Source organism: Ascaphus truei, chromosome 3, assembly GCF_040206685.1.
Source record: "Ascaphus truei isolate aAscTru1 chromosome 3, aAscTru1.hap1, whole genome shotgun sequence".
NCBI classification, from domain to species: domain Eukaryota; kingdom Metazoa; phylum Chordata; class Amphibia; order Anura; family Ascaphidae; genus Ascaphus; species Ascaphus truei.
The window spans coordinates 388,398,430-388,414,745 of record NC_134485.1 but is presented as its reverse complement, the minus strand read 5'-3'; the positions used below and the strand labels follow the sequence as shown (position 1 = coordinate 388,414,745).

The 16,316-nt window shown below is 38.9% G+C and overlaps 2 protein-coding genes across 2 annotated transcripts in view; one reads left to right on the top strand and one right to left on the bottom strand.

Annotated features, from left to right (window-relative positions):
• Positions 1-16,316, bottom strand: part of LOC142490308 (matrix metalloproteinase-20-like) — a 35,271-nt gene that overhangs the window by 5,051 nt on the left and 13,904 nt on the right. Inside the window, exon 9 of the mRNA XM_075592421.1 lies at positions 13,614-13,770. Coding sequence (XP_075448536.1) covers positions 13,614-13,770 — 157 coding nt within the window. The remainder of the gene's footprint in view (positions 1-13,613; positions 13,771-16,316) is intronic.
• On the top strand, positions 3,291-13,548 carry LOC142490589 (uncharacterized). Its single transcript, XM_075593004.1, has 3 exons — positions 3,291-3,464; positions 3,830-4,717; positions 13,541-13,548. The coding sequence occupies exons 1-3, from the start codon at positions 3,368-3,370 to the stop codon at positions 13,546-13,548; spliced, it is 993 nt and encodes a 330-aa protein (XP_075449119.1). The 5' UTR covers positions 3,291-3,367.

Here is a 16,316-nt window from a genome sequence, read left to right as displayed (position 1 = left end):
GCCACATATGAGTGCCTTCCCATCAGGCCCGATAGGCCAGAAAGTGCTGCAAATGTATATGGGGTGGGCATTTTTCCTGCCCTCAAGTTTTGCTGCCATAAGCCCAGGCTTAACGGGCCTAATGGGAAATCTACCACGGTGTGAGGTGTCAGAGGGTGCAGATAGGAAATTAGTTCATGTGAACTGAGAAGTGGAGAAGGAAGGAGAAATGGAGATATACTGCATGAATAGTTAGTGACATAGGGCCTCATGCAGTAAGCGTCGATTAAGTGAAATCGGCAAGTTTACCGATTAGTCATGTTAATGGCGATTTTTCCTCTCCGTATGCAGTAAGTGCCGAATACATTCAAAATCAACCCGAAAACAAATCCGCCCACTCTCACGATGATTATCCGATCACACACAGGTGTATCGGCGTGCGTGGCGGGGTGCTGATAGGTTGCCCAATCACAAATCTTGCTGAATCAGGCGAAACAAGCATGTATTGGATTGCGCGCCATATTTAAAGGCAACGTGTACTGCTAATCATTCTCTGTGTTGTTGGGAGTGAGAGAGAGAGAGACGCACAGAGCTGGCTGATTGAACATTTGCATATTGACGGAGAGACTTGTTGTGTATTGGGTGAGCTTTGTCCATTGTTGTTTTGTTTACATCTTTGTCTTGTTTTATATGTGGAAGTGTTTCGTGTGATTGGCTGTACATTAGTTGTCTGTTTTTTGTGAGTGCTGGAAGTATGCCCGCAAAGCGTGGGAAGAGTGATGCTGGTGGGAGTGGGAGTGCTACTCGTGCGAGTACGCGTCGGAGTGAACGTACTGTTCAGGGGAGTGATGTTGCTGGTGCACCGAGTGGTGTTGCTGGGAGTGGGAGTGCTGGTGCTGGGAGTGGGAGTGCTGTTGCTGGGAGTGGGAGTGCTGTTGCTGGGAGTGCTGTTGCTGTGAGTGGGAGTGCTGTTGCTGTGAGTGGGAGTGTTGTTGCTGGGAGTGGGAGTGCTGTTGCTGGGAGTGGGAGTGCTGGTGCTAGGAGTGGGAGTGCTGGTGCTAGGAGTGGGAGTGCTGGTGCTAGGAGTGGGAGTGCTGGTGCTGTGAGTGCTGCTGGTGGCGCAGTTGCTGATGGGGTGGATGGTGGTGGCGTGCTTGCTGGTGGGCAGCTTTTGGAGGCTCTTCCATTGGAAGAAGGAGAGTCCAGTCAGCACCAGCCAAGCTCTGACCCTAAACCTGCTCGGAAGAAACGTGTGGAGAAGCCACGTAATCCTCGCTTCAATGACCAGGAAAATACAGCTCTTGTCACTGGCATTCTGGAGCACTATGACAGTATATATGGACATTTACTAGGTAAGTGTACCTTTACATTTATTATTCAAATACATGTGATCCTAGGTCATCTGAGTTTTGTTCATATGCAAATATGGGTTCAGAATATCTTTCTATGTTAATTAGTCTGGAAACACAGCTTTTTATCATGCCTTACAAGGACAACTAAACACAGGCGGTCAATTTGCCATAACTGCATACAATATGAATGCAACCTTGCTTACATGTATAGGTTTAGTAGTGAATGCTCATGTGCTTCACATATTACACATAAAACAGCATGTTTGCTATCTCTTGGAACAGCTAGCAGTGTAGGAAACTGGTGCTTCTATTATTATTCATTTACCTCATATATTTTATATGTTTTTCAAGGGCGGACAAGTTCAGCAAGCAGAAAAGAAATGTGGGACACAATAGTCATTGGTGTCAATGCGTGTGGGAATCATGTGAGGGACAAGCGGAATTGTCACAAGAGATTTGATGATATTAGGTCCAAATTGAAAAAGAAAATACAACACCAACGCGTGCATGCAACTGGCACTGGAGGTGGGCCGACACCACAACGTCTCATATTAAGTCCATTGGAGGAGCTGCTTCGGGCAAAATTACTTCCCGTCGTCGTGGAAGGCTTACCTGGTGACCGTGATATAGGAATTTATCCCTCACAATTTCCACCAGGTGAGAAATATTAATGTACTAGGCGTGTCGTTGCTTACAGTTATTTTGCATATTTACACTGCTTTTTATACTGTCTTCACAATATAAGCATACCTGCATCTATATATGTATATGTCTGATTCTGTATATATATATATCTCAAAATAGACATATATGTTGTAGTCCTACTAAAAGCAGTAACTAATATAGCACGTGCCATTGCGTGCTCATTTACATGTGAATTCTCAAAATGCATTGCTGCAGTGGAAGCAATTGATGGTGGGCGAAGATGGGGAACAACAGGGTAGTACACATGTGTAACACATGTTAATGAGAAATTATTACTAGCTACAGGTACAGAACAGAAATATGTATAATATTATTGTGTATTTTATTTATTTTACTCCGACAAACATGACATTACTGCCTATTTTAAGCATGCATCAAATATATTGCATGCAACGGCCTACAAACATCACTTGCACTAACACATCTATAGTTGTTTATGAAAAGGTCCATTTTTGCTTTAAGTCATATACAGACAGCATAATGAGGCACACGTATCATATTTTATGTCATTGTTTTCATAACTTAAAAACTGCACACGACTATTTAGCTCATCTACCATTGTGTTAAAGCAGCTGCAATTAATATCTCATCACAGCATACACTTCAACAGAGGGGGTGGGGTTCAGCACACACACTAATTACAGCCTCATTTTAGGGTCAACTTAGTTCACACCATTTTCACCTGTTTCAAGTAATTGAAAGGTGTGGCTGATTAGGCTTTTTGGGGAAGGGAATACCGTTATTACAACCTGACTAGCACAACTGAAGTTAATCACACTCATTTGAAAGCTTCACTTTAGCTACTAAATGCCCCAACAACTCATTACTTATCAAAGCGTACCTCACACATTAGTTCACTCATATCTATAGTTGAACTACTACTATCAACGACACATTATCACACACTGCATGTGTTGTCTTGTTGAGTCACAGCCACATTCAGGTGTGCCACATCTTATATTAATGTACCACACATATCCTGTACCAAAAACAAAACTTTTTGCAATATGACCACCTTCATGATAACCATTGTGAATGGTCATCTCATGATAGTTATGTACATTATGATACTGATATCACTACACAACATATGATTTTTATGTACAAATTTTATCTATTTATCCTCACGCATTACTGCAGAAACATAGTATGTTTTATGTTAGGGAACTCAAAAGTTCTAAGTACACAGGCATGTACATTGTTATTACAACTATTTATGTTCACTTTCACACACACATTTTGGGTTAAGGAACTGATGCTGTTACGTACTCATAAATACAGAACATACAATAACTGTTTGTTCAATATTTACACATGTAAATGTAAAACTTATGTTATTGTTATATATAGTTGCCCCTGAAGGACATGTGTCACCTGAGAGGGAACAAGTGTCTTCACCTGGGTCAGCCAGCTCAACACACCTAGAAGGTGAGTTTATCAGTTGGTGGCCATATAATATGTGCTCTTCTATATGTTATGTTGTCATGTTCATTAATTGTTTTGCACATGTTCTTTAAATACGATTACTTAGTGTATGTGAAAATGAAGTGTAAGGCAACATGTATTGTGTTAGTGATGTTAACTATCATGTAGGAGTTGTGAGTTTACAGCAAGTTTTCATTCACTCATATTTCATACTGAGTCCAAACATTATTCTTAATTCAAGGTAGTTTTTAATGTGAGGTTATAAAACGTATGGAAACATGTTAGTTGTTACTTTTGACACAGTAGAATTACATAGTAACACAGCAGAGATTAACATGCCATTTAATAATGTGTACATTTATTTGTAGAACATGATGAAGAGGATTATGATGATGATGATGATGATGATGATGCCGCCGCCGCCGCCGCCATAGACACACAAATACAAGCAAGTGACCATGAAGAGGTTCCAATTGAAACTGTTTTACCGCCAAAACGTCCAGCAAATACCACATATGATGCAATTGTAGCTTCTGAGGGAAAAATTGTGGAAGCAGAAAATCGTCGCCATTCTGACCTGATGACAGTGCTGGAAAGGATGATTGCACTGCAGGAAGAAACAGTTTCACAATTGGCACATCTCCACAGAGTCTTCATTGAAGTGCCTAAACAGTTGCAAAAAATCAACACCTCATTCGAAGCATTAGTTGTTCAGCAAACACAAGCTAATTACTGGAGAATGACTAATGTACCACAATTCAACACCTCACAGGCAGGATCTGTTCATGCAGGTCAGTTTTCACCACATTCATCTGATATTCATTCACCAGGCCCAAATGTTACCGGTCAAGTAGCAGACATTGCTGTGCAGGTTCCTGATGACATCCTACCGCTGCCATCTGTACAAATTCAGCAGCAGACACCTACAAAGGAGGCGACAAAAACAAAACAAGACACACATGAAACAGACCAACCATCACTTGTGCAGTGTCTACCAACTTGCTCACATGTGTCAGTGGGCACAAGCCCTGTCCGTGAACAGTCACTACCCAAAAGCCCTGTAGGTGAGTCACTGCCCAAAAGCCCTGTAGGTGAGTCACTGACCACAAGCCCTGTAGGTGAGTCACTGGCCACAAGCCCTGTAGGTGAACAGTCACTACCCAAAAGCCCTGTAGGTGAGTCACTGCCCAAAAGCCCTGTAGGTGAGTCACTGGCCACAAGCCCTGTAGGTGAATCACTGCCCAAAAGCCCTGTAGGTGAGTCACTGGCCACAAGCCCTGCCCGTGAAGTGCCAGAGGCCACTCAAAGGGGCTCTGTTGTGCCTAAAGTTGGTGGCAAAAGAAAAAGGAAAATTCAAGAGACAACAAGCAGGCCTGTTACTCGCTCGCAAAAGGAACAAAAAAAATAAATTTTATAATTCACAAAATATGTCTTTGGCCTTGTTTTGTTGACTTCAGATTATCTAATTACTATTGTATGTATGCTGAAGACTGTGTTGTTTCCAAACTTTCAAGTATGTTCTTGTACACGTGAAGTTTTGGAAATGTTAACACTCCTAATTAATGAATAGTGTTATAAATATTGATGTATTAATCGTCTGTTCAGTAATGGTCCACCAGGAGCCAGTTGCTAAGTTTAGAGAAGCTGCCATTGACTTTGCAGCAAAACATTGCATTTGGGTGTGTTAATTGATGTAATCATTGCATGTGCATATTATTTTCATGCAATTATAAAAGCACCTATTTAACTGCAAACATCTTTCTTGTACGTGTACAGCAGGATTTTGTGTTAAATATTACTTACCTTTGGTGGCCATTGTAATGTTGTCCTTTAATCATTTATGTGTTCTTGTTTCAAGAACATCTCTGAATTTATACTAAAATATATGTAGTATGTATTGATATATGCACACACACACACACACAGACACACACTGTGTGTGTGTGTGTGTGTGTGTGTGTGTATATATATAGTACTATCTAAACTGGTATAGATGTATTTACAAAAAACATACACTTCATGCTTCCTTGTGAAAACACACTATTTTAATAATACAGGCCTAATGTTTGACAACTATACTAAGTGTGAGCCTCTAACATTATTGGGTGCAAACAAATGTTTATTACTTAATTCACTCATGTTTATCACCATTTAAATAGGTTTCATACAAGGCCTACTTACTGCCATCAATATGTTGTGTGTACTCCTGCAATATAATTTTTTTTTTATATATATATATACATATATATATACATATATACATATATATATACACACACACACACACACACACACACACACACACACACACACACACACTATACATATAGTACAATATACACTTTATATATATATATATTTTTTTATGAGAGAGATATATTTATATATATATAGATACACACGTATTTAAACTCATGCAGACAGGTAGTTAACCAGAATTTCAAATACACACAGAAATGTATGTGGGAAAAAAACATTTCATTTTGCAGGTGTGTGTATTTACTGATATGGCTGTCTAAGCACTATTTTCACACAGTGCTCTTTGTTATTTTTCTAGAAAACTCAATGTTACTGAAATAAAAGTGTAGGAATGTTTTCACAAACGAGATAAAAAAATGATACATGTTTTTCCCACATTCGCCTATCACTAACCACAAAACTTAAACCAATTAAAAGGACACATCCAATTGGCGTTTGAAATAAGGAGTAAAAGTAGTTACTTTTGTTGACCTTGAAAACGAAACACAGGAATTTGTTAGCCATTGAGCAGAATCATTTTGATGAGCAAAGAAGACAGAACTGCACACATCTTTTGTGCTACTCTGACATGGCTGATGAATTCGTTAACCATATGAATCCCCTCTTAGGTTATAAGTACATGGTTTCAGAAGCAATTTTAAACAGTCGCGGACACAAAGCAAGCACACGCCAAATCTATGATTTGATTCGAGCTAAATATCCTTATTACCAAGACCGTAGGCATGCGCGGAATTTTAATTCCTCAATAAGATTCACTTTATCAACTAATGACTTTTTTGAACGTGTGCAGGATAAGCTAGAACATACCTATGGTTTCTGGAAGATTGCAAAGGAAAAGCATTTTACCCTGAAAGAGGGCACATATATTGTTGTGAAAGGCATATTTATTCCTAATGCCAATAGCAATGGATCCGCTACTACTGTTCCGTGTGAATCGATACCTGCTGCAATATCTGCACCCTCCATTCCTGAAACCCACATTGTACAACAACAAAAGTACTATGATTATGTACCAAGCCTTTCAGCTGAAAATGCATTGGAATGGGAACCAGAAGAAATGAACCTACCTCCCGACCAATTGTTTGAAGAAAGCAGTGGCGATTCCTATGAGCGCTTCATGGAGGAGATGTGTGTCATACTGGATTCAGCGGGTGGGTCAAGCGTGGATGAAAATGCCTTGCATTTCTGGAGCGACCAGTTGCAGCCAGATGAACAGTTAATTCTAGAAGAATGGTAAATATAACAACCGTTATGCGTTGACTGTGCGTTTAAATGTTTTTTTTTTTTTAACCACCATTTTCCCTTTCAATGCGTGGATACAGCGTAACATTGCAGACTGCATAACATGTAGCGATCACAAAGAAATTGTTGCCGAATACAATATAGTATAACCTGAAAGAGTAGTACACATTGCTGACGGAATAAATATACGTACTTTCCTATCCCTTTAACCATATTAGCAACATTTTAACATAACTCTAACACATACCTGTTTTGTTATCATGCAACATTTAAAAGCGGGTCCACCACGTATGACGTGGGACCCTTGTCATGGCCCAAGGCGTCCTTAAAAAGGATTACGGATGTAAGTCCCGCCCCCAAGCGACGTGCGCGCCTCAAAGCCTATTGGCTGTCATGTTTTGTTATAGTAACGGTAACTGCAGTGTGTCATGTGTGCGGCTCAGTGTTTGTAGCCGTAAAGTGGGCGTTAGCCGAATGTTAATTGAGTGGGAGGAGTGTTAGCGTGCGTTTCACGCTGGTTTAACATGACGTCACACGTATTGCATTTGCGCATTGTGTTATCGGCCGTCCTTTCTGTCCAAACACGTCTGTTTAAAAAGAATACAGATGTACTCGTTTAGAACGAATGTAGTTTCGTATTCATTGTATTTGAAATAAAGATTTTATGTTTAATGGTATTTTCAAGATGTATTGAACGCACAACGTGCGCTAACAGTTAGTGCAGCCAAGCGTGAAGTGCGTGCGCACACTAAGATGTGCGCGCACATTTTTCAGTATACAGGCAACGTTCACATCATATACATAGTTATGCCTGCTACAAATTTAAAGAAACATTACATACTGATGTACACTTGTACTTCTAACATATAAGTGAGTGACGTGTGTATGTACACAATCATATAGAGCTGTGTAATGCGTTGTCACGGATACATATATAGTAAGGTGCCATATTTGACCATCATGTGTTTGCTGTATTTCAGAGATGTCGGGGAAGATACAATCGGATCAATGTATGATTTCAGAAGAGTCTACCTTTATATGAGATGATTGTGAGGAGGAGCCACCGACTACTATACTACATATGGAACTAATTTTATATTGCTTGCAGCGCTTATTAACAAACAATTAAAAATGTGATACCCTTATGCCTATATTGCATAAGCACTTAATTAACATAATGATGTTGCAAAATAGTGCCTCATGAATTTTTATTGAGTGTTCTTTAATGACTACTATCATTTTATGGCATGGTGTGTTTTATATATAACAACCATTCCCACTCTGCTAACACATTTGTGAATTCTATTGTGTAATGGAACGTATGACTGTCGAAACTATGTAACAATAATAATAATAATAATAATAATTATAATATGAGCATGTTCATGTATAGCGCTGCTAGTTGTACACAGCGCTTTACAGACACATTTTTCAGGCTGAGGTCCCTGGCCCGTGGAACTTACAATTTATTTTTTGCCGCCTGAGGCACAGGGAGATAAAGTGACTTGCCCAAGGTCACAAGGAGCCGACACCGGGAATTGAACCAGACTCCCCTGCTTCAAAATCTCTGTGCCAGTGTGTGTCTTTACTCACTGAGCCACTCCTTCTCCCAATGTAAAGGACACTTACAACCAACTAGCCATTTCTTGTTAAAAATCTCTTGTTACATGGGTATGTTGATAAAATGGTTTGGGACTGTAGCAAATAATGTTATTGGCCAGATGTTGTGGTCCCCTACAATGCATGATGTTCTGATTATGACATCAACATCATGTAATGAAGTACGTTTCTGTGTATATTTCATTAACCTAACTAACTATAGTTTACTGTGTTTATTAAACGTTCTAAAAATACATAGTATAGTCAATATGATGATATAAGCTACCATAATAAAGCTGGTGTTATCATTTGTCGGTGTTATACATGGATCCTACACAAATTGATACAGACACAAACAGTTGTCTTACAAAGTGTGTCTATGCTAATGTGCACGTGATTGACGTTACAATTGTGAGACTACTTGATAATTATCATCATGATAATGATGAAGTGACGTGATTTATATTGCAAAAATATTACCAACATTGTCATATTGGTAAATTAGAAATGCTAAATGACAGTAACATTTGCAACTAAATTGTGTTTTCTGTTAACAGTTTTACACTTGGTACATGTAGGACACATCCACACACGTGTGACTTATACATACACATGTCACAAATTTAAATTAATGTTGACTATTAATTCCTAGCATTACAAAACACCAACATTGCTAAATATAAGATGTAGTACGCATTGTTGTGATTGCAGGCATTCATGCATGGAGTTTTATGATCAGTCAATTTCATCCGTGATGAATGATCTCCCGTAAGTAAAGAAATAAGTACAGTTATCCCCTTGTCTCCAAACACCTCTATATTACATTAATGGAATTTATAAGGAAACATACATAAAATGTGATGAAATGGGAGTAATCATTTTCTAATACAATGCACATGAAAGCTCAAGAGTAGCTAAATGCATATACATGATACAGAAAGTACATATATGTAACATTTGTGTTAAAACCAATATGTAGGGTTTTTACTTCAAATAATTATAGGAAGATTGAGGTAGGCACATCTTATGAGAGATGTCAGCAAATATACATACCATGATCAGTCATACTGGAGATATACCTATAATGCAAAGGAACAATATATAAATTGCAAACATTGACATGCCATCTTCAGTACCGTAAACAACACAGCAAAGTGTGTATTTGGTGTTGAATGTGCAACACCATGTATATTTAATGACATTCAAAATGTAAATCAGCCTGGTGTACACATCATATGGATGTACATGTTACACTGCACCAATAACATTGTATGTAAGCATACTAGAAGCATGAATGAGTATGGGCATAATATGTGTATTGTGTTAGCATAAGGAACAACACAATGCTAAAATATTAGTGATTTGTTACCCCAGTTGTATTCACATACACACAACTAAAGTACAATTGAAGAGGGATTATATAACCTGTGCAACAATAACATACCGGTGCCACATCCCTTTGTGCACACAGCAGAGAAAAGAAAGGTGTGCAACCCATATTCATCTGTGTCCTACCAGAAGGGTATATAAAAAAACATTATTGTTAAGATAACATAATGTAACTATAAAAGTAGAACTTGGAACATATATGTTTTTACTTACAAGAAAAAAATGAATTGATGAGATTCTGGCGTGTCTGGCCACCACTGGCTGTTTGTTCATTTTCAGCAGCTACATGGGTGGGATGCTCGTCTACCAAAGGCTCAGCTAGGTCTGATTGTACATTGTGCCTGAGTGCAACATTGTGCAAAATGCAACAGGCAAGGATAATATCAGACACTTTTTGAGGCTTGTATAGAAGAGCCCCACCAGTTCTGTCCAGACACCTAAATCTGGTCTTGAGTAGGCCAAATGTCCTCTCTATAACAGATCTTGTAGATATATGGGCTGCATTGTACCTGTCCTCTGCTTCAGTTTGAGGGTTTAGCACCGGAGTCAAGAGCCACGGCCTAATTCCGTATCCTGAGTCACCTATAATGAATGGAGCACACATAAGCTGACATTAGTACAATGCCAACATTCCTAAATAAAAATGTGTTTTGTGTTATAACATGTAAATGTGTACTCACCCAGCAGCCAACCATGTTCAAAATGTCCCTCTTCGAACGCATGGAAGACTGAAGAGTTCCTCAGGATGGAGGAATCGTGACTGGAACCAGGGAATTTGGGTACCACATGCATTATCCTCATCGTCGCATCACATACCACCTGTACATTGAGTGAATGGTAGTGCTTACGATTGCGGTACACATGCTCACTCTGACTAGGTGCAATCAAAGCAACATGTGTGCAATCGATTGCACCCAGCACACATGGTATCCCTGCTATATTATAAAAGCCAGTCCTGACTTCCAGCCACTCTGTCGCCTCTGTAGGAAAATGAATATAATTCCTAGCGCGTCTATTGAGTGCATAGAGAAACTGGGTCAAGGCCCGCGAGAATGTAGATTGCGAGAACCCGCCCACTATGCCCACAGTTGTCTGGTATGACGCGGAAGCAAGATAATGTAATGAGCACAGCATTTTAACAAGCCCAGGGACTGCACGACCTCTGGCTGTGAAAAAATCTAAATCTCCCCTTATCTCCTGATAAAGAGATAAGATTGCTGCTGAACTCAAACGATAGCGACTTACTATCTCCTCCTCACTCATCCCATCTAACAGGGTTCTCTCCCTGTACAGACGCGGACGAGGCACAACTTGTCTCCTCTGTCTTCTCCTCTGATCTCCTGTCCCTCTACCTGTCCCTCGGCCTGTCCCTCTCCCTGTCCCTGTCGTATCCGCGTGACTGTCCCTGTCACTGTCCCTCGGTGTGTCCCTCCCTTGCCCTATATGATTCTCTTCATCATCAAGCATGTCATAGAAAAGAATGTTCCTCCGTCTCCTAAACAATCTCAACATTTTGAAATGAGTAGCTGTGAATGAGCAGGTAATGGGCGTCCTTTAAATAGGTATGTGATGATGTCAGGTGACATAGTAAAATGCAAGGTGTTACATTAACATAATAAAGTACTTCTGTGGCAAGCTGTGTGCAGTTCTTGTTATAAGTATTTGTTGTGTGTATTCTGCAGGGAATGATGATATTTGGCAATGATGTGACGTGAACCTTTGTAGAAACATTGCTTGCAAATAAATAGTTGCATGTGCAATGCATGTAACACTTGTGAACGCAACAGTCAGTCATGTAATTAGGCAAAAAGGCTGAGATTGACGTGGGAAAAGTTTTGTGTAACATGTGTAATTAGGCATGTTATTGTGACATGTTGACAACAATGAATAGTCGTGTGCATATGCATGCATTTCTGTAAGGAGGATAGTTGGTATAGAATGAGTTAACAAGGTGTCCCAATGCTGAATTACTGTACATGTGTGTATAAGTTAGGTTGAAGTGCTTGTAATGCTACGGTTACAATGTAAACATGCAATGTGATTGAGTGTCCAATAAGTGACGTCATGAAAATAGGGAGGACCCAAAACTATATGTAAACATGAGAAGACAGATGTACATGAACGTTTAAAGATGCGTGTCACATTACAAGCATTGTGTAATGTAAAGGAAGATGAATATACTGTGTATGTGTGACATGTGTGACATGTGTAACATCATGTAAATAATTGTCGCTCAGTTCAGTAAAATGTGTGATATGATGTGAGGTTCTCCTTTAAGAGTTGAGTATAGTATTTTCCCTTGGCACATCATCACATGATGAGTAATGTGACCCGCAAATGCTGAAAACATGTAAAAGTATAATGTTATGCAAATAATACACGTCAGCTGTGACACAATGCAGGGAATGCCCCCACACTGTAATGCAAATGACGTTTGTATTGTGAGCAATGAAACGTAAACAGTACTATACTGTTATACGTCCCCGCTCCATTGACTCCATTGATGTACAGAAGTTTTTTTTTTCTAAGTGCCGTTGCGGCAGCCTTAGCGATCGTTCTCCCCTCCAAACTGCCAACTTTAGTTGGCGGGAGAAATTGGCCATAACATCTCAATTTCCTAGTGCCGATCAGGCCCGATAAGCTGTTTTTTTTTGTTGAATCCAGCCGATTTAAAAAAGTGGCGATCAGTGGCGAAAACAGGCTTATCGGCAGGCGAATGGCCATAACAAAATAATCGGCTCCGAAACCTGGCGAAATCAAGCACTTATCGGCGCTTACTGAATCTCAAACCCAATTTTGCCTATAAAATGGCGATAATTCCCTTATCAACGCTTACTGCATGAGGCCCATAATGAGGATGGTAGAAAGAAAGGTGCAATCTGAACAGAAGTTAGAGCAAATATAAATAGTGGAGGAGGCATGGTAGTTGTAGTAGTGCAAGTTCAGCGGTGATTACTGGGGACTGAAAATTGAGTTACAGTAGTATACAGTAACTACACAGTAAAATACAGTAAAATACAGTATGTGCTAACTCCAATCTATGAGTGATGGTACTGTAGAGTGAAGATTGCTGTGTCTTCAGTCTTTGATAGAAAATATACTCCTTTCAAGCTCAGTTCAACTCCAGAATCCAGGGTCAGTAGGTGTGAAGTTGTTCACTTATTGTTCCACTTCTGTGGAACTCCCTGTTAAACTCTGCAGTGTATCCCACTTAAAAATGGTCTACTTTAAAGATGGGACACTACTTGACCCCTGCAGAGTCTACTTCCCCAGTCTGTCTCTAAATATGTAGGCCTAGAAGTCACCTGATCCCAATTAAGTTCTGCCCAAGTTCTGTGTATGTTTTCTCTTTATACCATGCCATTATATGTTTAATTTAAAGAGATGAAATAAAAATGTATTTGATAGAAGACTGATTGGAACCTCTATCTTTTTTCTTTTTCTTTGCTGCTAACCGTGTATGTTTGGAAAAAAGGAGAAGATAAAGAAGCTTGCAGTCTAGCTTGAATCCTGAACCCCTTAGGCGTATGCTGTATATTTCGATACTACTATAATTTCACAATTTGGTATCCTCAAAATCTCATTAATAGGCTCTTAAAGATATACAGAGATACATGTATCAGCTATAGTTATATGTTTTGTATGACTTATAGATTTATGTACCTGTAATATTCACTGCCAACAAAGAACAGGGTTTTCTTAGAATCCTTTAAGTGGACAGCGGCATCTACTTTCTGTATGTTACTTGGAAACCCAAAGTCATAGATATTCCTGGGGGAGCCTTGTATTTGCAATCCTCTCGTTGTCCAGTAATGAGGGCCTGTTAAAAGGGCAAAATATTTTAAAAGCAGCAAACCCCGTTCAGTTATGCACTGACATTTAGAGTTCCTAATGACAAATAATGGCAAAAAACAATCAATGACAAAATATATTTGGAATTAAAAAATATGCACTATGGAACCCAATATGGTAAGCTGTTTTAGATAAGGGTCAAACAACTAGAGGGTTTATCCCTATCTATTTTTATTTGAATCAGCTATTATTTCTTTATTCTGTTTTTTGTCATACATACTTATTAGTCAAATCTTAAATTATTTAATAACCAATAACATTTTAGAGAATGTTTTGCAACTCACAATTATATCAATGTGGGAATAGTAATAATATGTAATAATACATTAAGCAGTTTTATATTTAAATGTAGGTAAAACTAAGGGATTAGTGTCTTTAAAAAAATGTCAAGTGTTTTTAAATCATTGTAAAAGTTCATTTTGGCAGTGAGGACAGGTTTTAAATCGGATCTGAAATATAATTTGGATTAGAAAACATATTACTGTAGTAAGCAATGAATTACTTAATGCAAGTGATAACATTATATTATGGCTACCGAATGGACATAAGTGCGTTGGAAAGCTCGCATTTTCCCACAGCATCAGTTTTCCAGTAAATATATCACTTTTACTGCACCGACACACTTTATTCGAGCAAATACCCAGTATGTACCTGGCAGATACCTGGAATGCGCCGCTTCTCACCTCTGACAAGCCCCGTTGCGTTTGCCTTCCCAGCCTGGGTTCATGCCTGGCTGACGGGCGGCTGATCTGTTAAATGATAATGATTAGGATTTAATAGGCTGCAATGCTTCGCGTGTCTACCAGATGGCATAAATTCATGAATTGTAATGCAGTATATATATATATATACTGTGCAGTATTGCAGCCAGCGGGAATAAAATGCTTCAATCCCTGCCTGAAAAAACCTCAATGCACTCGGGCAGAAAACAGTCACAAACCTCAATACACCCGGGTATACCCGAATTCGTGGGACTAGCCGAGCTCGAATAAAGTGTGTCGCCAGTGTACGTCACATTTATTTTTCCCTGACGCTTTTTCTTATACAGGGCAACATAGTACTATCTTCTGCCTTCATGCTGCAAGTACAGTATGGTAACTTAAAATGGTAAAATCTATATAAAAAAAAACTCTTCATTAAGTTAATGTTTTTAAGGGCCTGCTTTCAATTATTCTTCAATTTTTGCTATTATTATCATCACTTTAGTTTCATTGATATAATTTGCAAGTATCTATCTCTCTATCTATCGTTAGATTGCACCATCCTTGTACTCAGTGCTTAACACAAAGTGAATTATAATATCCCTCCTCACTTCAGACTGACTATTGACTCATTTAAACAAAATAATACAGTATTTGGGGCAAAACACCTGAGTCGCCCCAAAGGTGTCTCCCTAAGGAGAGGTCCCCCCAATATGCCTTAACTTTCGCTGTCCACCAAGCCAGCATGGAAGGGGTTAATAGCATTAGGCCAAGATCCACTTTAAAGACCACCTGGAGCTCATCAACCCGCCCCCCTGCATATCTGACTTGATGTACTGTGTGCTGCTATTAAGCTTTTTTTATTTCTACAAAAGAATCTCTGGGACATAACAGTCAGCCCAAAGGCATCAGCTTTTGGCAGCACCTGAAGGGCAGCCATTTGCTGCTGTTCACTGAAGTTTGGTAAAGTTACAGCTGCACTATTGCATTCTGAAACTCAGCAACCCTCTCAGCCCTGTACCCAATGTTTCAATTTACCCTGCCTATAGATTGTAGTCTTCTTGAGGCAGAGCCTCTTCTAACAACACATTGCAGGCCTATCCTACCTCTTCTAACACAATTGTAATCCTGTCTGTAAAGGTTACTTATGCCCATAATCATATGTCTAACTGTCCGTGAAATGTCTGTAAACTGTGAAATGTATAACCTTTGTTCATTTAATGGAACCATGTATTACTACAACTCTGGTTTTTATGGCCTGTCTCTTGTGTAACAAAATAATTGTATTTAATTATAGTTCTCAAACTGACATAAAAGTATTGTGATGTCCCCTTAAGTGGAGGCCTGTATTTAATTAAAGATAAATGATGATGATGATGATGATGATGATGATGATGATGATGATGATGATGATGATGATGATGATGATGATGATGATGACGACACCTTGTATAAATAAGTTGTATAATTTATAATGCTTAAGGAGCAAATTCTGTGTGTGTGTGTTTGTGTGTGTATGTATATGTATATATATATATATATATATATATATATATATATATATATATATATATATATATATATATATACAGTGGTTGACAAATCACCAAAAAATTTACTCGCCACACAAAAAAATCTACTCGCCACCTAGTACCAAACGTGTGCTGCTTGGGCCAATATTTACTCGCCCGGGGGTTAAATCCACTCGCCCGGGGTGAGCAAATGTATAGGTTTGTCGAACACTGTATATATATATATATATATATATATATATATATATATATATATATATATATATATATATATATATATA

Bases quoted from the DNA above. Each gene is read 5' to 3' on its own strand.
- LOC142490589 (XM_075593004.1), top strand. From the start codon at position 3,368: ATGTTATTGTTATATATAGTTGCCCCTGAAGGACATGTGTCACCTGAG. The intron at 3,465-3,829 runs GTGAGTTTATCA...ATTTATTTGTAG, and splicing joins CAGCTCAACACACCTAGAAG to AACATGATGAAGAGGATTAT.